This window comes from Schistocerca americana, chromosome 6 (assembly GCF_021461395.2).
Source record: "Schistocerca americana isolate TAMUIC-IGC-003095 chromosome 6, iqSchAmer2.1, whole genome shotgun sequence".
NCBI lineage: Eukaryota > Metazoa > Arthropoda > Insecta > Orthoptera > Acrididae > Schistocerca > Schistocerca americana.
Genome location: NC_060124.1, coordinates 434,126,836 through 434,151,475, shown reverse-complemented (window position 1 = coordinate 434,151,475; position 24,640 = coordinate 434,126,836). Strand labels below are relative to the sequence as shown.

Sequence of the window (24,640 nt, the reverse complement as noted above, 5' to 3'; positions counted from 1 at the left end):
CTTCAGCTTTTACTGATTCTCTCAAAAATCTTTGTTTTGTCTCACTTCTAGCTACTCAACTTACAGATAACTGAAATGCATTTGCATTTTTGTCATCTGTAAATAGTCATAACAGTTGTCCCATGGAATTCACAGTGCAAGTTGTTCTCATATGTTTTTTTCAATCACATTCAAGTATTTCATTGTGAATCAAAATTCCCTTTATGATGACACTGCTGGTACAGTGAAAATATGTTTGAAATTTCTTTAAAAAACATGATATTTCCTGGTATTTTACATTCTGTAACATCACTTGCCTAACAGCACCATATGAATCCACATCACATTCATTTCTGCAAGAGACTGCATCTGCTCTTTGAAAATCACACATATTTCCTGTAAATGACTAACACAAACTCACAGAAGCAACAATTTATTAATATGTCAAGAAAATTACTCCTACACCACAACAACAGTAGTTTGTGTGCCCCATACCTGTTACAGAACCATACTCGCACCACCTCCTTTTCCATGACCAGACTTTCAGCAAGCACAGCAATTTCTTCACTTGTTGGCTTTGGATTCTGTAGGAAAGCCTTCTCAAGTGCTACACGGACACTTGTCTCAATAGATGTGCGCTTCTTGCGACGACGGCCTACAGCCTCTGGTGTTGTCAGAGGGTTGCTTAAGGAGCCGGGGTTGCTTGCTGAGCTGTCTGCATCCTCTAACCACTTTTGTAACAGTGGCTTCAATTTGCACATGTTCTTGAATGACAGATTTAGAGCTTCAAACCTGAAACACAACAATAACTCTCAAGAATAAGACTTTTTCAAATATATTACACTGTTGGGTTCAAATTAATGATATCAATATAATAGAGGGAAACATTCCACGCGGGAAAAATATATATAAAAACAAAGATGATGTGACTTACCATACGAAAGCGCTGGCAGGTCGTAGAAACACAAACAGACACATACATACACACAAAATTCAAGCTTTCGCAACAAACTGTTGCCTCATCAGGAAAGAGGGAAGGAGAGGGAAAGACGAAAGGAAATGGGTTTTAAGGGAGAGGGTAAGGAGTCATTCCAATCCCGGGACTGGAAAGACTTACCTTAGGGGGAAAAAAGGACGGGTATACACTCGCACACACACACATATCCATCCACACATATACAGACACAAGCAGACATATTTAAAGACCAGCGCTTTCGTATGGTAAGTCACATCATCTTTGTTTTTAAATATATTACACTGTTGGTTATACTTGTACTAAATTGGATAGATATCAATTTACTATGTCAGAAGTGGGAAAGGGTTCATGTACTGTTAATGATCAATTAACTGGAAAATCTGACACACTATTCCTGAGAGCAGCTTAAGACTGCATTATTTTAGCATATGTGGGAATAAAAAATACTTATGAACTTTCAGGATGCTAGAGTAATTGCAGGGCAACAACTTGTGTTAATCAATACAATAGAAAACCAGCCAAAGCTGCCAATTTCACTTTTATTTACTTGATAACTAGTTTTGGTTCAGGACCCATTTTCAAATCATCCAGATAGTCAAAATGGCATTTCCCAAAATATAAGAACCATGCCAAGATATACCTATTAACAAAGTATTAGTGAACAGTTACAGAAAATACAGATAACTCTGCTGTATAACTGTTCATTTGCACAAGTTTGTTATTTTGATATGGTTCTTATATTTGGGAAAATACAGTTTTGACTATCTGGATGATTTTAAACTGGGTCCCAAATTGAATCTAGTCATCAAATAAGTAAAAGTTAAATTTGCAACTTTGGCCATTTCTTTCATTGTGATGATTAAAAAATACTGCTACAGAAATTATGATTAAGAAGGGTAAATGTAAAACATCACAGAAGAATTTGTATCTTTTAATAAAAAATACTTCTGCCTGCAGCACACTCAATGAATATCTGATAAAGAGGCAAATGCATTATTCATTGATACATTAGGTACAGGAAAGCAGTGAGCAAAAAAATTCTCTGGCACATCAATGGAAAAAAAAATCCATTGAATTTTTGTGTCAGTCTTAATTTTTTTGAAAAATACATTTAAATTCATTGATTCATTACACACTTATAGAATTTCAATATTCAAAGTCATAAAGTTGAAATGTGAGAATTATAAATGGAGCTGTGGCTCAGAATCAGACAAAAGTAGCAAGATGTTGCTATGCTTATAAAGGCCCCATGATACTGAGTGGATTTCACTGAAATAACATCCAAGGTTGTTTCCTGAGACTGAACCCAGAAACTCTCTGTCATTAGTCAGCAATGATATAATCAAATGTGAGTTACAGACAATTTTAGATGAAACTGTAGATTTGGCAGTGCTCTCTCATAATACCAGAAGAGTTGTAAAAGACATTATAAGTTTTCTCATGCCACTTGCAGAAAATTTTAACAACTAACCTGGAGATTGTGGTTTGTGAGAAGTCATTCCCATATAGTTTCCCCATAGCAAGTCCAACATCACCTTGAGTGAACCCCAATTTTATGCGTCGCTGCTTAAAAGTTTTTGCAAACTGTTCCAATTCTTCCAGGTCAGTTGTCTCGTCTGGGCCTGGTGGTTGTGGTTCTGGAGTCCTCATCACTGTTGCACCAGCCTTGTGATGTTGGTGATGGTGATTGTGGTGGTGGTGGTGGTTATGATGGTTGTGAGGAGATGGCCCATGAGCATGACTGTGTTGCTGTGATGCCTGTTGCTTCTGCAACTGCTGCAGCTGTTGTGCTGCTTGCGCCACTGCATGCTGCACCTGTGAACACACTCATTATATGTTTCTGTGCAACAGCATGAACATTATACAATTCTTGTACACACAGCATCATCACAACAGTAATGTAATTTCTGAGATATTCTGGATATAAAACATAAAAAAAGTGCCAAAGAAACTGGTATAGGCATACATACTCAAATGCACAGATATGTAAACAGGCAGAATACAGCACATGAGTGATGGGACACAGCACTTCTGAGATAGGGATGAAGTGAATATTTTTCCCATATGACAATTTCATGAATATATCGTGAATATAAGGAATCCGATAAAACATCAAATCTCCAACATCGCTACGGCCAGAAAAAGAGCCTACAAGAAGGGGACCAACAATGACTGAAGAGAATCGTTCAGCATGACAGATGTGCAACCCTTCTGCAGATTGTTGCAGATTTCAATACTGGGCCAGCAACAAGTGTCAGTGTGTGAACCATTCAACGAAACGTCATTGATATGGGCTTTTGGAGCTGAAGGCCCACTCGTGTACCCTCGATAACTGCACTGCACAAAGCTTTATGCCTTGCATGGGCTCACCAACCCCAATGTTGGACTGTTGATGACTGGAAACATGTTGCCTGGTCGGACGAGTCTCATTTCAAATTGTATCGAGTGGATGAACGTGTGGGTGCAGTTGGAGTGATATGGGACCCCTGACATGTCTAGATATGACTCTGAAAGGTGACACATATGTAAGCATCCTGTTTGATAACCTGCATCTATTCATGTCCATTGTACATTCCAATGATCTTGGACAATTCCTGTAGGACAATGCGACACCACACAAGTCCAGAATTGCTACGGAGTGGCTCCAGGAATGCTCTGCTGAGTTTAAATACTTCAGTTGGCCACCGAACTCCCCAGACATGAACATTATTGAGCACATCTGGGATCCCTTGCAACATGCTGTTCAGAAGAGAATTCCACACCCTCCTACTCTTATGGATTTATGGACAGCCCTGCAGGATTTCTGGTCTCAGTTCCATGCAGCACTACTTCAGACATTAGTTGAGTCTGTGCCATATAGTGTTGCGGCACTTCTGCATGCTTGTGGGGGCCCTGCTCTTCAATGTATTTTTTAGTGTATGCACAAAACCCTTTTTTCCATTCTTTATCAGCTACTCAGCTAGGACATTTTTTGCTGGGAAAACTTGGGCTACCAATATATGAAAATAAAAACTTACTTTCCTTTTGTGTGTACCTGACGAATACATAATTTCAGTTGCTTTTTATGTGCAAGCTTATTTTATTCCTTGTTGTGATAGCATTTTTCCTTGGCCTTCCTGTTCACTAATGATTTCTCTTACTAATGTTGTCTACGTTTTTCCTCCTTTCTCTAACAGTGAGAGTAATTTCTCTTTCGTAATGCTTTGAGCTGTCAGTGGGTATGAGAAGACATATCCATTCTTTCGAATATGCTAGGAAATACATGGCACACACGCAACTGCTCGTTGTGATTTTCTGTGATCACTGTGAATATCTCTCACATGGTGAGAATGTATTTCCAGAAATAAGTATTACTTTGTTAACCCTGGGACATAATAGCCAAGGAAACTTTGCCAGGCTATATTTTTATATTAACAAAGTGCCAAAATAATTTATAAATTTCCACATAGAAATATTTTATTTTGTGCAGAGGTGATTCAACTGACATTTATATTGAAAAATTAACTATTGCAACTGGGCTGAGAAACAATGAACAGAAGGAAACTGCACTTGTCAGTATTCTGTATCTTTGACAAGTTATGTCATTTCTTATTTACTTTTGCTGCTCCTCGGTTTCCTCTCCCTCATCAACTCATTTCCAGTTCCTATATTTATTAAGTGGCCTTGTATTTTAAACTCAGGTATCCAAATTCCAGTACTACCTAAAGAAACATATAAACGTGCAAAAAGCTATCCTAGCCTTCTGCACTGTTAGTTCCTTCCTCAGGAAAGAGGGAGTGACAGGTTAGGGAAGGTTGGGACAGGACATGTTACTCAGAATACATTATGAAAAGTATCACAGGATAAGTGTAGTCAAAGATTTGTTCCTTCCTCTAGGAGGAAAAGCCATACCTCACCCTTTCTAACCTTCCCCAACCCACCCCTCTCTTTTTCTGAGACAGAAACTTATAGTAGAAAGTCTGTCACTTTAACTTTTAATATGTGTATTGGCAGGACTGGAATTTGGTCCCCCAAAGGTACTTAAAGTATGGCCAACCATTCTGTCTCAGTAATTTTATGTAGCAAGTATACCTCTTGATACAGTTAAATGAGCTTGTCTTTTCCTGTTACATTAAATTTCATACTTCAGTTTTCCTCGTTTCAGGTTTATTTTCTGTGATATTCATGATACTGACTGATTCTAATTTCTTGTATTTTAATGCTCTTTTTACCCATAGATGTGGATCCAAACACTTGTTTCTTCTCGTTTACTAGATTTTTGTATTTTGCATTTTATAATGTAAGAAAATGATCTGAAGTCACTATGGAAAACTACAAAGTTGAATCATGTTGAGGAACACATTTCACATTACTGCTGGTAAATCTTTTGAGGTAAAGGGTCATGATCCACAAAACTCTTCTGTTCTTAATGTTTCATTCAGAACTGCACTGGATGTCTCAGTGACGTTGCTCCTATGTTGAGTCTTGCCAATGGAGAAGCAACACCTCTGAAGATGTCTGGCACAGTTCCGGACAAAATGTTAGGAACAGAAGAATTTCAAGGACCACAACCGTATACCTTGAATGGTTTACCAGCAGCAATGTCATCCAGTTGTAAAAGCCCTCATTCTATGAACATTTCACATTGGATAATTATTATGATGTTCTACAACACATAATTGCTTTATGCTCACTTTTGACCCTCTGTCACAAAGTATAAAATAAACATGCCATGCTAAGATAAATAAATCACATAAGCATCAGGGCTTTTCTCGCTGAAGCAAAAGTCAGTGCAGGAGGAGAGACTGCAAAATGGTGGGTGCTGTAATCAGACAAGTGACAGCAGATACAAAAAAAGAGCATTTGTGTATCATCTTATTCAATGAGAGGAATATTATCAGTAAAACTTTGCATGGATCATAATTGTTTTGTTTTCTGAATATGCAGAAAACTGTTTAAACAAGAGAGATTGCTGGATTCCCCAAGCACTAAAAAATTAAATACAAAAAACTGCAGCCTTCTGTCATGAATGAATTCTTTCTCTAAAAATGTGAGGTTCTTTCTGAGATTGCACTATAGCTTACTCATGCATCCTGAAACTCTGCAGACGTTTGACATGCGGCTACTAATGATATGCAGGAATTACTACGGTTTCAAAAAACCAAATGTTTCACAGGGAAGGAAACAATGCATTCAAGCAGGTAGTCAAGGAAGGGCGAGTTACCTGCGCTGTCTGCGTAGGTACTCCGCGCCCAGACAGATTTTGATGAGTAAACCCTTGTTGTAACAGATCCTGTAAACATCAGAGGCATATAGCCAAGAACAGAAACTTACTGTTGTTGGCAGTTGCTACAGAGAGAATATGGCATTGAAATAGAAAGGGAAGACAGGTTGTAACGGGAATTTTATGTATGATATGCAAAAACATTTTAAAAGAAAATCCTGTCTCACAGATGACAATGACAGAGTATTGTAACTTTGAGAAAGTGGGGAGAAAACAGAATGGAGCAAAGCTTTTGAAAATTATTGATATCTGTATATCATTTTCTTAACGTTTCAAAAACCTGTGAAATCATTAATTTTTCCAAGACACGCCCATCACATTCTGCAATGTAAGTCCATGTTTAGTGCATTAGCAAAGTGTAATTTTCTTCTAGTTTGATAACAGATTGCGTTTACTACAAGGAACATGCAACTGTGCAAATTCTCTCTTTTCTTAGTAGTCGTACTTTGAAAAATGAAAATTAAATTTTATGTTCTGTCATTATAATACGCACAATCAATTTCAGTAGTTACTGGTTCTGCCAAGAATAACCACAGCACACAGGACTGATGGAACTGACACTACTATACAGATTTCTATAAAGTATGCACTTTATTATAAAATATTTAAGATAGTATGTGGTTTTGCAGTTCATTAACTTAGATGATAGGACCTTCACAGTTTTTTATGTAAAAGAATTATTGCAAAATAATTAAAACTGAGCATGCATTAGAGTATATATGTTTGTTTATAAGAAAATTTTTAACGCAGATTCTCATTTCTGTGAAACATGATGACATATTTTCACTATGCACTTCATTCTGTGTAATTTACCTCATCTATATTTAGTACAGAGCAGCATGATAAATGAACAAAAATTGTAGGTAATATATCCATTGCAGACTAGGATATCATTCCGACTTGATGCATCTTGATTGGCCTATTTCCCAGCCATTTTCATAATTGCAGAATGTTTGGAATCCAATCTCATTAGCATCAGAAACTGAATTAATGAGTCTGTTGTTGAAATTATCAAATTTAGACTATGTTAGAAAACAATACAGCTGACTTGGGTCTAGGGGATACTGTGTTGGCAACATATTTGGCAAAAATCACTCACCCGACTTTGCAGAAAGAAATGTGCCTGGCTTCCAGGAGCTGGAGCAGTAGGTGAAGAAGTGGCTCCAGGCTGGAAAAGCACAAACTGCTGCAGAACTTGCTGTGTACTGGAGCCCAGTCCAAGAGAGCCTGATGCTGCTGCTGCAGCAGCCAGCTGATTCTGCAAGAACAGCTGCTGTCCCTGGCTCATCAGCTGAAACAGTTAACACAAATCAGCAATTTAACATTTGATAATTAATTACTGTTTGAAACACCTATCTTGGATGTGGCCTTGTAATATTTATTTCATCTTGGATGCATCCTTTTAATATTCATTTCATGTAAATGTACACGTTATTTAAAGCCTTACTCTCTATTTTCAAAATTTTTTATCTGTAGATGTTAGGATGGGACAGCATCTCTTCATTAATATCAAATTTTTAATGCACCATAAAAATAAAAATTAGTAATTTTTTGCAATAAATAATTACCAGTAGTGTCAATTATTTACATTATCCTGTTCAACATGGAAAAGGATTGGGATGGGTGGATTTTGCAGTTCTCAACAAGAGAACAAAATAGGTACAACTGACTGATGGAACAAGTAAACACAATAAATTAGCATGTAATGAAGATGCTGAGTGGTGCTTATAAGTATGAACAAGGACTCCATTATAGTATCTAATCATATAAAGATATGACCATTTCAATATTTGTGTCCCAGCCCGCTCTCTCTCTCTCTCTCTCTCTCTCTCTCTCTCTCTCTCTCTCTCTCTCTCTCTCTCTCTCTTTTCCTCTCTTCTTGTGTTGTTGGAGAGAATGCCTCTTCCCTGCAAGATAATGGAGAAATGGTTTTATGTGTCTGTGAAGGAGCACTGTAAAATGACTCAGGAAAAAGAACATTGTCTCTCAGAAACAATGCTCTGGATCCCTGCGGTCACAAAAATAAAAGAAAACTTTATTAAAAAGATCATTGTAAAACTTTTGTTGAGACTGAGAAAAGTATGGAGTGGATACTCTAACATAAACAAATGTTTTCGAACATTTGGTCTCACTGAGTGATGTGGTACCAAATACCGACTGGAGAATTCAAAAGTCAAGGCATCTAAAAACAACAATCTATAGTTATGTTCAATAAGCTTAGTCCCCCCACAACTGAGAAACCTAATGAAAATTTTCTGTCTGCTGTTTTGCTAAAGAAAGTATTGTTGCTAAGGTGAAATGGTTGCCTCCACTGATCACGATATTCGTTCAGTTGACAACTGTAGAGTCAGCTACAAACTTTTGGTGTACTCTTGTAAGACGTTGATAGATAAAATGAAATAAAGTGAGACTCCTAGCCATGGCACTTGTTACTATTCAGAAGTGGAGCCATTCCTTTGGAGCATTTCCACACCTATTTTTTACCATTTGTGTCCACCCAATCTGCTGTTTGGTTTGTGTGGAAAATAGGGTTAGAGAAGACCGGGAAAAATATGAGACAAGGGGAAAAAATCCTTAATGAATGCTGGTTGGCCTACCAATATTCAGCTGTATAGTCACCTAACTCAGCCTTTGAATACAGAGCCATGTTTTGTTTTTGTTTTTTCCAAGGAATATCCTCATTTCTTTTGGTGAAACATGTTTCCACGTGTATCTCACTGAATGTGTTGTTACTGAAATCACCTTTGGTACTTTTTTGCAGCACACAAAATTTCATGAATAATGCCTGGGGAATGGAGCTGGAAACGTTCAATTTCCACTGTTAGCCTAGCATTCTGAGGAAGTGTGAGTCACTATTGTCAAACAGGAATGGGAGCTTGATAATATCACCATAAATCCTCCATTTACAGGTGATAGAATGCAATTTACTGCCACTTCCTTCATCGTCATTAACTACAGACTCACATAAGTGGATAAAGGAATAATGCCTTTTTCTTCAATTTCAACAGTTAACTTTCTTTTATTCTCAGTATCCTGCCATAAGTACTCGGCAACATCACTAGCACTTGCACATTCTCTGCATGTGTAGTTTTTTCACTTACAAGGACAACTAAATTGAATATATTAATTTCATGTACATAAAATGAACTCTTTAAATATATTTAAATCTTATAATCAATGATTTAACTTTGTGGAATAAAATAATGGGTTGGTGAGCTGACAGCCTGGAATTTGGATGACTAACCTATGGTACCATCGCGGCAATGAGATTTTAAGAATACCTCATACTGTACGCTCGCACAATACACTACATGCAATTTCAAAGGGAAATACTGACCTTTTGAATTCAGTAATGTGTGGCAAGTGATTGACTTCAAATTAAATATTTGTTCAGAAATGATCTGCCCTTCCTAAAACCACCTTGATATTCAAAATTTCTCTCCAGTATTGTTTCTACTCTGTTCAATATAATCTCCAAAAACATGTCATTTGCAACTAGTTCCAAAGAAATTCATCTGTAGTTGTTAAACATCTTGCTTATCTTTCTTATGTTATGGATGAATTGAGGCCACCTTCCACTCTCCTGGCAGTTTTTCTGTTTTCTAAGTTTTCTTTTAGCTCATTTTTTTATTTTTGGTAGAGACCATTTCAAAGGTTCTGCTGTAATAGAGTACTATCCATTAACTTTAGAAGACTTAAATAACTTCTTTGATAGCTGAGAGTACATATTCTTCTAGATTTTCAAGAGTGTTTGAGTATCTGCATTTATGGATTAGTTCTGGAGAATTAAGAAGCTGATCAAAATATTTTACAAGTATTTTGAAATTTTCACCATTACGTAAGCCAAATCGGTAAGGTTCGTCCCAGACCCAGCTGTTAGATTTACATTGGAAATATATCTACCTAACTCTTCAAACCTCACATTCTCCTCCAAAGATATAATGGGAAAGAGTCTCTTTAGCAGTTCATTTACGGAACTAAATTTTCTCATACATTCGCTTGTTTCATCACCGTGTAGCCCAAGGGTAGCCAAACTATTTTACCTTAACTTGCCAATAGTGTTGAAGAGTTTTGGAAACAGAGGAACGAAGGAAATAGTCTAGCTCTGTAATGAGACATAAGATGAAAGGGAATGCTCTGATGATTCTTGCAATGATGATGATACCAATTGCGAAAAAGAGAAATACCAAAAAAATGTGAAGAGTATACGTCAGTCCAATTTCTCAAGCAAATAAAATACTGCTGAGATGATGTTTGGGGGTCACTCAACTGTGCAGTCATCAGTGCCCGTACAAAGTCCCAATTTTTACACAGTCCAATTTTTTTACACAGTACAATGTAGCCACAGTCGCAAATGATGATGATATGATGAGGAAAACACAAACACCCAGTCCCCAGGCAGAGAAGAACCCCACCCCAACCGGGAATAGAACCTGGGAGGGTTCTACCCCATAGGTAGCAACGCTAGCCACTAGACCACGAGCTGCGGACATATATACTGCTGAGAGTGCTGAATAAACCACTACAGGGCAAATGGGGTATATGGACTGGGGAGGAACAATTTCGAATTTTGAAGAGGAAAAGGAACAAGAGATGCAATTGATGTGTTAAAAATTGCAGGGAAATATATATATGATATAGATAGAGAAATTTGTGCTGTGCCGACTGGTTTGGGAAGTTCTTTCGACAGAGTTCAATGGAACGATGGATATTTTGAAGAAGAAAGGAGTAAAGTGGGAGGAAGACGACTGGTACAGAATTTATATTTACACCAGGTAAGACTAAGGATTCGAAAAGAAACGTTGGAAGCAAGCAGCGTTGCAAGGGGTGTTAGACATGATTGTTGCCTCCCCCCTTTCTTGTTTAACTTATACATGGAAGAGATTATTGCGACAGGCTTGGATGGAAAAAAAGAGGAGTATGTGTTGATGGGAAAAGAATATAATTATAAGGTTTGATAATTACATGGTATTAGTGGCATAAAATGAAAGAAACTGTAAATAAGTGCTAAAATATCTGAATGAAGCTCGTGTGGGCTATAGGATAGGCATCAATACAGCAAAAACAAGGAGTTTGGTGGACATCACGGAAGGAGACTAGCAAATATTAAGATAGGATGAGTTCTTACTAGCTAAGAAAGAGCATTTACGTATGTTGGGAGTAAGTTCACTGAAGAGATGTCATCAGGAGGTGAAAACTCGCATAGCTATAGCGAAGGAGACGTTCAATAGAAAAACGAGATAATTATGTAGCAAACTAGATAAAGGTCTGAGGAAAAGACTTGACAAGTGTTTCATTTAGAATAATGCAATTTATGGAATTAGATTAGGAAATGAGACACTTAAAGTAGTTCTGCTATTTGGGGAGCAAAATAACTGATGATGGTCGAAGTAGAGAGGATATAAAATGTAGACTGGCAATGGCAAGCAAAGCATTTCTGAAGAAGAGAAATTTGTTAACATCGAGTATAGATGTAAGTGTCAGGAAGTCGTTTCTGAAAGTATTTGTTTGGAGTGTGGCCATGTATGGAAGTGAAACATGGACGATAAATAGTTTGGACAAGAAGAGAATAGAACGTTTCGAAATGTGGTGCTACAGAAGAATGCTGAAGATTAGATGGGTAGATCACATAACTAATGAGGAAGTATTGAATAGGATTGGGGGGAAGAGAAGTTTGTGGCACAACTTGACTAGAAGAAGGGATCGGTTGGTAGGACATGTTCTGAGGCGTCAAGGGATGACCAATTTAGTATTGGAGTGCAGCGAAGAGGGTAAAAATCGTAGAGGGAGACCAAGAGGTGAATACACTAAGCAGATTCAGAAGGATGTACGTTGCAGTAAGTACTGGGAGATGAAGAAGCTTGCACAGGATAGAGTAGCATGGAGGGCTGCATCAAACCAGTCTCAGGACTGAAGACCACAACAACAACAATGGGGCAAGAACGTGGACATTAAGGCGAGAGGATGAAAAAATGCTAGATGCATTCGAGACGTGAATGTGGAGGATAAGCTAGATGAAAAGAGTGAGTAACGAAAGACTGTTGGAAATGATTGGCGAAACGAGGAGAATGCTGAAGATTGTGACAGTTAGGAAGAACTGGATGGGACATTTGTCGAGACGGGAAGCACTAGTTTGTGAGTGAGATTGAGAAGAAGGAGGAGATACAAGACGATAGACGCTATAAAGGCAAGCGGAAATTACGTAGACGTGAAGAGTATAGCGGAAGAGAGGAGAGCGTATGGAGAGTTACTATGTGGAAATCTGCCTTTGGGCCTAACATTAATGATGCTACTTTATATTTGAGGTAGGTTGCCAATCTTTGCACCATGCTGAAATCTTGTCAAGATGTTACTGGATTTTTGCAGCTTTTTTCTGATAGTACTTCATTACAGATATCTGCATCATCTGTGAGAAGTCTGAGGTTAACGCTGGTAGTGTCATCAGTTAATCTACGGTACAACCAGGAACAGTCAGTGTTTCACGACAGAACATGTTTTGTCTGCGACAGCAGACCAGGCGATAAAATGACAGCAGCGCGAAAGCTAAACCGGTACGTCGGTCGAGGTTTGACACTAGAGAGGAAAAGGTTGCCGCTGGAAGTGCCACTTACCTGGTTGAGGGAGAGTAGCGCGGCCTGAACGGAGGCGGAAGCGGACGCCGCCCCCGCCCCTGACGCCGCCCCCGGAACTGCCCCCGGCGTCATCGGTGGCCCCGGCGACCCGCCTCCGGAGCTACGCTGCGACACCACCTCCGTCACCTGTCAAGGACCAAACCTGCCCTTCAACAGTCTCGCATTGATGGGCCGCTGCCCAAGACTGGACGGCGTCTAGGATTTAACGGAGAACGTGACTCCTATATACCCTAATCGAAATTAGTTGCCATCTGATATCTAAGGTCCGAAGTTACGCCGTTGTCGCAACAAGGACTGTCTATAGCTGGCACAGGGCTCCGCTGCGACAGAAAATTGTTTTAAATTCTCTGTGAGACCTTAAATTCACGTACGGCATCGATTTCTGTACTACCTCTAGCAAGGAAACATCACCAACTTGACCTCATATTTTGAGGAGGAAAAAAAAAAAAAAAAAAACCACACACACACTTGTAAGATAATCAGCCCCAGAAATCGATGCTGGGCAAAAATTTGGAACATAATTCTGATAGCACGCAGTTGTGACTTTCTGAAAGTACACCTTTTAAATTTTCGCGTGCACAGGTCGTTCGTAGTTCGTTCAGTCCCACTGCAGCTGCCTAACTCTAGAGATCGAAGTGCTGTACAGTGGAGAGGGAAGAGGTTTGTGAAATTCTGTTGCGAAATTCTGTATGGAATACTACCTCCCTCAGATTCTTCCTTTTCGTTTACTATAAAATTAGTGTTAATTTTATTAACAGAGTTGGGAAAAGTCTTAATCTTGTTTGTGATGAAACTTCAGAAATGGTGTGAATTGATAAATCAAAACTGTGTACTTTACTTCTAAATCTGTTTGTTAAGAGCACAACTAAAAACCAGTCAAAAATTGCAAATTTCACTTTTTTTATTCGCTCGATGACCAGTTTCAGGCCGGGAGAAATTTTCAAATCATCGAAACATAGACAAAATTTGCGAAAATGCAAAAACCATGTCACTAATGTGCAACCAAACAGTTACAGCGCATACGGATTGTTTTTTAACAATTTAAGATGGACAAAATTTTGATAGCTTTGGCTCTTTTATCTGTAATTATGCACTTATGTATTCTTTTCATACAACTGAATGTACGTTGTAACCATTTGTTTCAGATGGCTACAGAGAGTACACACGCTGGAAGCCAAATAAATAAAAAGAAATTCTTCAGGCCCCATCTATGACACCACATGATCATGTGGATTCCGGGTAATCATCGTTATACATATCATAGAAGGTGCGCCTTAGTTCCTGCTATGGTGAGAACTACGGCAGCAGTCAACATGACTATTGATAGGAAGTAGGGACCTGTAAATACAGCTGAAGGCATCATCCTTACAATATGAAGACGAAATTTCAGTTTCCATCTTCTAAAAAAAATAAGTAAATAAAATGAATAAAAAAGTAAAAAAAAAATTAAAAAATCCGAAATTCACATACCGGAATAGTACAGATATCTACAATGTCTGTAAGCATTTCAGACAACGATTGTTAATTTTAATGAGAGCTGGAATTTTTCTTTAAATAGACGAAATTTTTGTATACAAATACGTTTCATATTTGAGAACTGGTAGACGCAATTCTTTGCGCAGCGGAAACGGCAATGCAGTGGGAACCGACTCTCATTGGTGTTATACTGGCGAGAGCAGTCCAGCCCACTCACCGTCAAATCCCAACTAGTTAAAAGTAGAACTGTAGACAATTGAATCTGGAATAGAAGCCTTTTAGTCTGTTTTAAATTAACTGGCATCCGACAGTGAGCGGGAAGGAATGCTCCCGCCAGAAAAACATCGATGTCAGTTGTATTGTCATTGTGGGATCTGTTTGTTTGCCATTCCGGCTGCGAAAGTATTGTTTCCGCCATTTCTCAAGTAGGAAACTTCTCTAATTTCGGAATTTCACCTGTTTTAAGAAAAAAACGAAAATCTGATCCTAATTAAAACGAAGAGCGGAGTTCTGACATGTTTAGATACACTACTGACACTTCTGTGTTTTCTAAGTGTTTTTAACATCGGACCTTAAACATCAGCTACCAACTAATTTAAATTAGACTATAATTCTGAGTTTATAAACAAACGAGGCGATAATGTAATATGTGAATAAAGTGTCGCGTTAGTGCACGAGTAAATACAAATACCTTTGTCGCCTTGGATTTATCGTGTTGACTAGCGGAAGGTGTTTACACAAAAATTAAAAACTATGTTCCCCAGCTTGTGTGAATAACTAAACATAAATTGTGAGGTTAATAAACCATAACGTGGCAGCACGTACCTGACGAGACGAAATATGTCAGCGAAGTCTGCATTAATACCACGGCTAAAGAGACATTCTCGCAACGAGAATCTTTCAGTAAACAACTTAAAATTTGAAAGAAAGAAGAGCCATAAGGCAGCACGACATTCTGACTTTTTTCGGTGCCACTTTGTTTTCCCACACTAGAGTCTCAGCACGACTAACGAGATTGTCAGCATTCTGGAAGCATTCAAGTTCGGGCTTGAGGACTCGCTTAAAAAAGAACAGCACGGAGCGGAGAGGGGAGCTGTTGTCGTCCCTTAAAACACTTGATAAATCGGATTTGTCGACAGCGAGGGCGCCTGACGATCACGTTCGTCCCCAGGCGTTCTTCGCCCCAGCCACAGCAGCAGATGCGACCTCCGGAACGCAGCACGCGCCCCCCCTTTCAGCTGTGCGTTACTTGTTCTCATCGTTCAGCTGTGAGACTGTTTAACGACAAGAAATGTGACTAGACACTGCCACAATTCTTTAAAAAGAATCATCCAAATTCCGGTCTGACTAGAACGCTCGAAAGTTTTCGGTGTGGGTACGAACCGCCAAGTTCTGCAAAATAGTTCATATCGGACAAGTATCAAGGAAAGAATAGGAGTTGCTATTATTAGCACCGCTTCTCTTCCAGGGAGTGAGGCAAACTGAGAAAACCAAACTGTGGTGTCAAACTTTTTCTGTAATTCCATCAACAGGCCCTGCTGGGTCCTTCGGTACCGACCGCCCGCCGTGTCATGCTCTACCAATGGCTTCGTTGGATGCGATATGGAGTGGCACGTTGTCAGCACTCCGCTCTTCCTGCCGATGTCAGTTTTCGTGGGCCGCTACTACTCAGCCAGGTAGCTCGTCAGTTGCCATCACGAGGCTGAGAGCACCCCGTTCCACTCTTCCCACGACGCAAAAATCCCTGGCAGTACCGGGAATCAAACACGGGCCCACCACATGGCAGTCAACCGCACTGACCACTCAGCTAAGAAGGTGAACCATACTCTTTCTTTCCCACATCGAATCCTGTGTCTTACTCCCGCTTTAAACTCATCATCATCGTTACTGAGGCACGGAAGAGTAATAATTTACATCTATAATTGTGCCAGAAGAGGCAGCACATCAATCTATTTAATTGGCAGTATGGAATTATACCACTGTACCGAAAACTTGATAGTGGTTTAGATGCCCCTCTGTTCAGCAACTTCTTATAGTTGTTTGAACAACTCTGACGACTTTACGAACTGTGCGAGACTACCACTAGACTTACTCAAATTCTGATACAAACGAGATGTTCACTTCTTTTTTGCTGTCTGTTTCAATAGTTTCTATAATACGAAATTGTCACGTATGGGATGAATGAACAATGGGTTTTATCGTCCCGTCGATGACGCTGACATTGGAGACGAAACGCGGGCTCAGATTGGAAAAGGAAATCCGCTGTGTCCGTTCAAAGGAACCATACCGACATTTGCCTAAAGTGAAGTAGGGAAATCACAAGAAAACCAAAAGGTGGGTGGCAGGGCGGCGATTTGAACGCAGTCATCTCGATGAAGACTCCAGCGTGTTACCACTGAGGCACCTCGCTCGCATGAATGAATCATGTCGAGGAAATGAGAAACTGGGAGACGTTGGGATATAATCGGGTAGCTAGGGGGACGCTAGATGACAATGAGAATTTTCATTGCTGGGACTTCAAATCTGTTTCAGTGAAAGATAAACAAAGCGTGAAAAACATATGAACTATGAGGACTTATTTTAGATGGTTTAAATTATACGTAATATAACTCAGCACTGTGCAATATAGGGTTATACTCCGTACCTTAGGTTAAAAGCAGGTACTTGTGGGACACAAACGGGCAATGTTATATTCTACATCTGAGGCATGGGACATACAGGTACTCAGGCAAATCATCTTAATTGCAACCTGTCCCTCATGAGTCCACTTCTCACCAGTCATCTGATTTTCTTATTGACAAGTAGGTCTCTTTGTAAAGAAGAAAGGATGTTTCATTTTCATGTTCAGAAGAGCTATTTGCCCCATTCGTTTTCGGATTCTTCCAACTCTTTTTTACGGTCTATACCGGGAAACCTACGACAATTTTTTTCAGATCTGCCGGGAAGATGCTTTTGTTGTACTGAGTTCTATATTGTAGGAAGTCCGTGATCACGGGGCATTTTCTTCTTGACCTGGGTGATGATGGTCTCCCCTAATGAGGAAACGGCTGATACAGCGAGTGAAGGCTGTGTCTGCACATCAGTCGAGGGACCAGAATGCGGAGCAGCAACAGTAATGACTGTTGTGTTCTGGAAACCTAGCATTAGTATTTCTGTTGTATCTGATGGTGCAATTTCCTCTTCGCCAAATTCATTCGCATTAAGGGGGAAAATACCCGTGTTTTAAATTCAAGATAGGTCGTTTTGCATTGTTGGTATTCTAGTATGTCCACGTTCGAACAATCGAGCTATTCAGTACTAGGTTGCCATTCGTCTCGGATGGCTGTTAAGCCACGTCTTAATTCTCGAACCGTATAAAGCGCTGAATGATCTCATCTCAAATGAAAATATACTCTGCCACAAGGGAGAATTAATCACATTATTAGTGACAAAACTAATCTAAATTGGAGCAAAATAATTGAGACTTCTATCTGCAATTATTAAATTGTAGATATAAAAACGTGTGCACGCCAGTGGCGTAACGTTAACGGCATAAATTTGTGACGTTGCACATGCAAGTTATATGTAACGAAGCAGTGAGGTAATATCAGGTAGTTTCGGTTTTACCTCATTGCTCCTACCCGGCTTTACCGCAGCTGTACCTTATCTCTAAAACTCCTTCCGCATAAGAAAGAATGTGAAGAATCGTTTAAGATGGCATTTATTTATAAAGCCTGTTACAAGTTTTATTCATTGTATTACTAGTTTCAGCTTGTAATACGACGTGTAAGTTCCTTATTGAACACAAAATATCACAAGGTATGATACACAACCACAAAAATCCAACAAATTACTTTGCTCAACAACAACGTGTCTCACAGTACCAAGCGTATGGCGATACCGGAGTTGGCAGCTGTCTTCATGGTCCAACGGTAAAAAAATGTGACCAACTAGGAAAGAGAAATATGAGTGTTCCCGGTTCTACTCCCAAACTCGATTATACGCCAACTTCCTCGACTGGAAGTCTGGGCTGTACCAAATTTTCTTTGTATAACGTTGAAAAGAAGTGGGAAGATACAGAAAAGTTAATTTGCGATCTACCCTTTGCTTGTAATTCATCGTCTAGACATAAACTGAATTTCGCTGTTTTGGCGCAGCTTTGACAGTCTCTTAGAGATTCTCTGCGAAATTGATGGTTAGTTGGTTTGCAGCCGAATTGCAAACCTAAAAACTTGTAATACCTCTGTGAATACCTTCGTAAAGATTTCCAGCGTTTTATTACGGTATATTGATAATTTTTACTTATGGGCCGTCAGACGGTCCATAAGTAAAAATTATCAATATACCGTAATATTACACGCAACTGAGGAAGACAGGATTACAAATGTTGAAGATTTCCAGCGTTTATTTAATTATTCGTGTTTAGGACTAGTGGACGCTTGTGGAAGACTCACGAGGTTGAGGGCGGCGTGCGCGGGGGCGGCGCGGCTGTCGGCCGACGCCACAGAGTCGTCGTCTTCCTCGTCATCGTCGTCGTCAGCGGGGCGGTGCGCGGGCGGGCTTCCGACGGCCACGCCCACCCTCGCCGCCGGCGCTGCAGCCTCTGAGTCGCTGCTGCTGCCTGTAAACACCACAAACGAATCCTTACGTACCTTCCGTCTCTTCCGCTTTACCACTCAATCAGATAACGTTCTTTCCGAAACGGTGTGGCGTGTAACGGTCACCAGACAACCAGAAGCCTGCCGTTCGAACTTTACTGCTAATGAGAAAACTGCTCCTCATATTACAGACACTCTTTGCCAACTTCCTGGCAGATTAAAACTGTGTTCCGGACCGAGGCTCGAACTCGGGACCTTTGCCTTTCGCGGGCAAGTGCTCTACCATCTGAGCTACCCAAGCACGACTCACGCCCCGTCTTCACAGCTTAACTTCTGCCAGATGGTAGAGCACTTGCCTGCGAAAGGCAAAGGTCCCGAGTTCGAGTCTCTGTCCGGCATACAGTTTTAATCTGCCAGGAAGTTTCATATCAGCGCACACTCCGCTGCAGAGTGAAAATCTCATTCTGGACTCTTTGCAAAATTAGTTTCATTTTCGAGGTACATATACTACACAATTGCTTAAGGTATAACTGAATTCAAGCAATAGAATTGACCTTATTCTAAATATTTTTAACACAGACTACAGGTTTTTGACTACTAGGGTAAGCTTGCTACCGAAGGGTAGGCTCCTTCGATAGGCTGGATCGATTTCTATGTGGATATTGACAATAGGTGCATTCTAGGATTCACTAAGCGTACCTCTCGTTACCTAAGATTCGCCATCTTAGTAGTGAGTTTATGCGCAAACGCACACAGAAAAAGTGGAAAAATGTTAGATTTGCACTATGTTCTTGTAACTGGCTAGTATTGATGATTGAAAAGTCTAGTGATACGATGATAATGATTAAATTTCTGCAGCTATCATTGGCGAGTATGTGAATCCGTACCAGTTTGTCATACAATATAAAATTAGGTATTGTGGATGGAGAATAGGTATTGTTAAGCCGGCAGCGGTGGCCGAGCGGTTCTAGGCGCTTCAGTCCGGAACGGCGCAACTGCTACGGTCGCAGGTTCGAATCCTGCCTCGGGCCTGGATGTGTGTGATGTCCTTAGGTTAGTTGGGTTTAAGTAGTTTTAAGTTCTAGGGGACTGATGACCTCCGATGTTAAGTCCCATAGTGCTCAGAGCAATTTGAACCATTCTTTTGTTGCTGTTGTTAAGCAATGCAATGCAATAACGAAGCACTTCGAATTTTGTCTAATCGTAGGCCTAAGAAGGCCACTGCGAACAAAACTGAAGTACAAGTTTTCATTAAATGTTTTCTCGGAGTCTGCAAGTGTTCTGATAATTAGTCAATGTATTTTAATTCTTTTGTAATTTTTTTACGTTAAAAGGCGACGTTTCTACTTTTAGCCTTTTTGGTTTCAGATGTCAACAGAAAACTTCTAAAAATAAAAAAATAATATGAAATGTTTTGATGCTTATTTAGATGTATGTAGTATTTAACAGCTGTTACTTCGTATCCCATTCACAGAAACTACCTGGCACAATAAAGGAAACCAGTCCTCTTGCTTGGCCCCTTGACGCATCTTTTGATTTTTCAAATATTTCATTAACACTGAATATTTATGACTTCTGTGTCCACTACGGTCAGGTGCAAAAGATTATGTTCAAGTTACAATTAAATAATTATTACAATATCCGAGGATTTTATTGCACATTTTTTGTAGGTGGGCCATCGACAGCAATCTCCCCCCACAAGCCGGCTGCTGTGACCGAGCGGTTCTAAGCGCTTCAGTCCGGAACCGCGCTGCTACTAGGGCCGCATGTTCGAATCCTGCATCGGGCATGGTTTTGTGTGATGTCCTTAGGTTAGTTAGGTATAAGTAGTTCTAAGTCTAGGGGACTGATGACGTCAGATGTTAAGTTCCATAATGCTTAGAGTCATTTGAACCATTTTTCTTCCCGCACAGGTGCAAACAAAAGAGGTGAGTAGCGGGCAATGAGGCACACAAATAATCGCAGCAAAGACAGATCCGGAAACCAAATGTTTAGCCAATACGACGCAAGCAAAACTGCAGTTCTGCTAATGTTTCAACGTTATTAATATCTAAGGCTGCGTTTATTTCGAAACACTGCAAGTGAGGCGTAAATTACAAAGCGATGAACTGGCCTCGTTTGAATTTATCATCATTCCCGACACCAAAGTACTGCTAAAGAGCATTTCGGCAGCAAGTTTGTCGGTCGTAGCTGATATCATGGCTTCCAGTGTCCCCTGACCTTTAACTCCTACATACATATTCCGCAAGCCACCTTAAACGACTATCTATATGCCTCTATATGAGCCCTGATTTCTCGTATCTTCGTGGCACTTTGGCGAGATGTAAGGTGGCAGCAATCGAATCGTCCTGCACTCAGTTTCAAATGCCGCTTCTCTACGTTTTTTCAATAGCGTTCCTCGAAAAGCCTTCCCTCCAGGGATTCCCGTTTGAGTTCCCGAAGCTTGGGCCGTTGGGACCTGCGTGAATCTGTTGGATTTTTTTGTTTATTTTATTTTTTTTTTTTTTTTTTAGGGGCATTTAGTCGAACTCCGCGGGCGCATTGTGGATGCTTTCCAATGCATTCGGAACACGCCTTGGATTTTTGTACGTGTACGGGCATCGACGATGAGACGTGGTGAAGCCCGCCTTCACATAAACGATCAAGTGAGGTGGCGCTGCGGCTTAGAACACAGGACACGCATTCGGGCAGACGACGATTCAAATCCCCGTTCGGACAGGTTCAGGTTTTCTGTGTCTTCCCTAAATCGCTCCAGGTAAATGCCGGGACAGCTCCCTTGAGAAGGGCCCGTCCGATTTCCTTCCCCATCCTTGATAGTCCGAGCTTGTGCTCCGTCTCTAATGACCGCGCTGTAGACCGGACATTAAACTCCAATCTTGCTTTCTTTTTACACATGAACGGTGGCCTTGTGAAACAATTTTTGTAAAGTATTTGTCTTCAGGCACATAACAGCAGTTTGAATTCTCGGGTACTCTGTTATAAAGTGTTCATGCACTCAGTTGTAATACGTCATATCGGGGAAAAGATTAGTTTCAAGACCTGTTTAGTAACATCATTTGCGTGTTCGACTGTCCTCGTGCGCCTTTTTCATTTTTACCCACAACAGTCGAACAGCCTGTGTACTTTTCTGGCCACTGTATGTTTGTTGAGAATTATGGAGAGAGTGGCTGGTATTGTGTTTAGTGATATCATCAGCCGTTGTCTTTCCCGTAGCATACGAGTCAGGCAAAAATGGCTACCTTCTTGCCTCCGTAAGCGCCAAAATATCCGTTTGTATGTCCTTATAATCCTTATGCGCTATGCACGGTGAATCCAGCAGAACCGTTTCCCGAAATTTACCGAATAGCATCTCTTGGGAAGAAACTGATCTTTCTTAACTACAGGGTGATTCAAAAAGAATACCACAACTTTAAAAATGTGTATTTAATGAAAGAAACATAATATAACCTTCTGTTATACATCATTACAAAGAGTATTTAAAAAGGTTTTTTTTCACTCAAAAACAAGTTCAGAGATGTTCAATATGGCCCCCTCCAGACACACGAGCAATATCAACCCGATACTCCAACTCGTTCCACACACTCTGTAGCATATCAGGCGTAACAGTTTGGATAGCTGCTGTTATTTCTCGTTTCAAATCATCAATGGTGGCTGGGAGAGGTGGCCGAAACACCATATCCTTAACATACCCCCATAAGAAAAAATCGCAGGGGGTAAGATCAGGGCTTCTTGGAGGCCAGTGATGAAGTGCTCTGTCACGGGCTGCCTGGCGGCCGATCCATCGCCTCGGGTAGTTGACGTTCAGGTAGTTATGGACAGATAAGTGCCAATGTGGTGGCGCTCCATCCTGCTGAAATATGAATTGTTGTGCTTCTTGTTCGAGCTGAGAGAACAGCCAATTCTCTAACATCTCCAGATACTGTAGTGCAGTTACAGTAGCACCTTCGAAGAAAAAGGGACCAAAAACTTTATTGGCTGAAATGGCGAACAAATGTACAACTAAATGAAACTTTATAGCTCCCTTAATTACCCGACAGATAGTGCTTAGCTCTGCCTTTTGTCGTTGCAGAGTTTTAAATTCCTAAAGTTGTGGTATTCTTTTTGAATCACCCTGTATTTTCTTTTCTGACTTCTTCAAGTATCTTCGTAGACTAACAGAATCAAACGATCCCATCTCTAACAACACATCTCACACCTGTCGTCTCATGCCGACTTCGCGAGGGTACCAATACATCACAATTCAATAAAAGATTCCACTAGTTTTTTGCATCCATTCTCCTCCGTAAACTCTCTTAGTTTCTCAGTCTTTCACTTTGCCTTCCTAGAAGGGACTTTGTGTGTTAGTTCCATCGCATGTGGCACTGTAAAGTTTAGATCAACATATTTACCCAATTGGAAATGATTATCACTAATGCCGCAATCTAATTCTATTCCACCCCCCGCTTATGTGCATATTCACATTGAAACTGAACTTTCCTTGACAATACCAAATTCACATTATATGTAACTTGTTCCGAATTCTCTTTCAAGTATTCAGAGAAGATAAAAGTCTCTCTCTGAAAATAAAACAGCGTCCTGAAATAACACTGTTCGTCTTGTTCAAAATATCCTTCTTATATTCGTATAGGATGTGTCATACCTAATATAGTTTGCAAACCGTCCTCGGTATCGAAATAAGCTTTAGAACAAGTGGTAGGAAGCAAAGAGAGTGAGTTATTTGCTGTATGGTTAACGTTCCTTTTTCTATGAAGACACCAGAGCAACGTTTTTTTTCTTTTAGTGGTTCGGTGCAATAGCGTTCTGGAGTTCTATAGATATTAAACGTGACGCCCATGGCTGTTGACACAGAGTGGTTACACCTAAACTGCCTCGTATGTTTCAATCAAGTAACGTCCTCTACATCTAGTTAATCCAACTATCGCACTGCTACCATTGAGGAAATAACTACAACTAGAACTCATAGTCACATGCGTCAACGACTCTGCTCTATAGTGGGCACAGTTTATCATTGTGTTTTACGCACCATGACAGTATTGTGGCATTCGCAAATTATTGGTTTACCTGAATCGGCCCGTCAGAAACAAAGTCCTAATTGATACGAACATGTGGGGAAAATAGATTTTATCCGTTTTCATCGGGAATATACATAGTAAATCAGTGACGAAGATGTTTATGTATATCAAGAAAGAATATGTTGAAATTCGATACTCTGCGCTTAAAATGTTGGTTAGTTAATGAAACCGGATTTTTACTCTTTGAACTTCGTTGTCGCCTGCAGGTCGCAATCGCACGATCTGCAGTTCTCTAACACTGAATATATATCGCAATCCAGTGTGCGATTTGCAGGAGGGGATGGGGGGGGGATTTCCCCCCTCTACATCAGACCATCCCCTCCTCTGGTTTTAGTTTATGCATCCCAACCTGGGATGTTCATTTCCCACGCACTGGAGTAAAACTTGACATATAATGTAAATTTGTGGAGCCGAACACAAAGTTTTTAATAAGTATTACTATTAACACTATTAATATGTTTCAGTTTTCTATCATCAGAATAAGTACAACTTTTCACAAATGTCCCTCTACGTTTTGAATTCCCTTCGTATATCTGTACCTGTATGTAGATGATTTTGTAAATAAGCTTTACCTACTATGTACTTTTAAAGATATAACAAGGGTTGGCTTTTCTGATAGTGCATACGCGTCAATAGTGAGTTTCGGCTTTAACATCTATTTATAA

The 24,640-nt window shown here is 40.0% G+C and overlaps 1 protein-coding gene across 1 annotated transcript in view; it reads right to left on the bottom strand.

The window, feature by feature from the left end:
* Nucleotides 1–24,640, bottom strand: part of LOC124620191 (POU domain, class 2, transcription factor 3) — a 36,350-nt gene that overhangs the window by 5,451 nt on the left and 6,259 nt on the right. The window contains exons 2-6 of the mRNA XM_047146860.1: nt 18,760–18,926; nt 12,830–12,976; nt 7,318–7,509; nt 2,427–2,770; nt 475–771 (exon numbers count right to left, since the gene is read on the bottom strand). Coding sequence (XP_047002816.1) covers nt 475–771; nt 2,427–2,770; nt 7,318–7,509; nt 12,830–12,976; nt 18,760–18,926 — 1,147 coding nt within the window. The remainder of the gene's footprint in view (nt 1–474; nt 772–2,426; nt 2,771–7,317; nt 7,510–12,829; nt 12,977–18,759; nt 18,927–24,640) is intronic.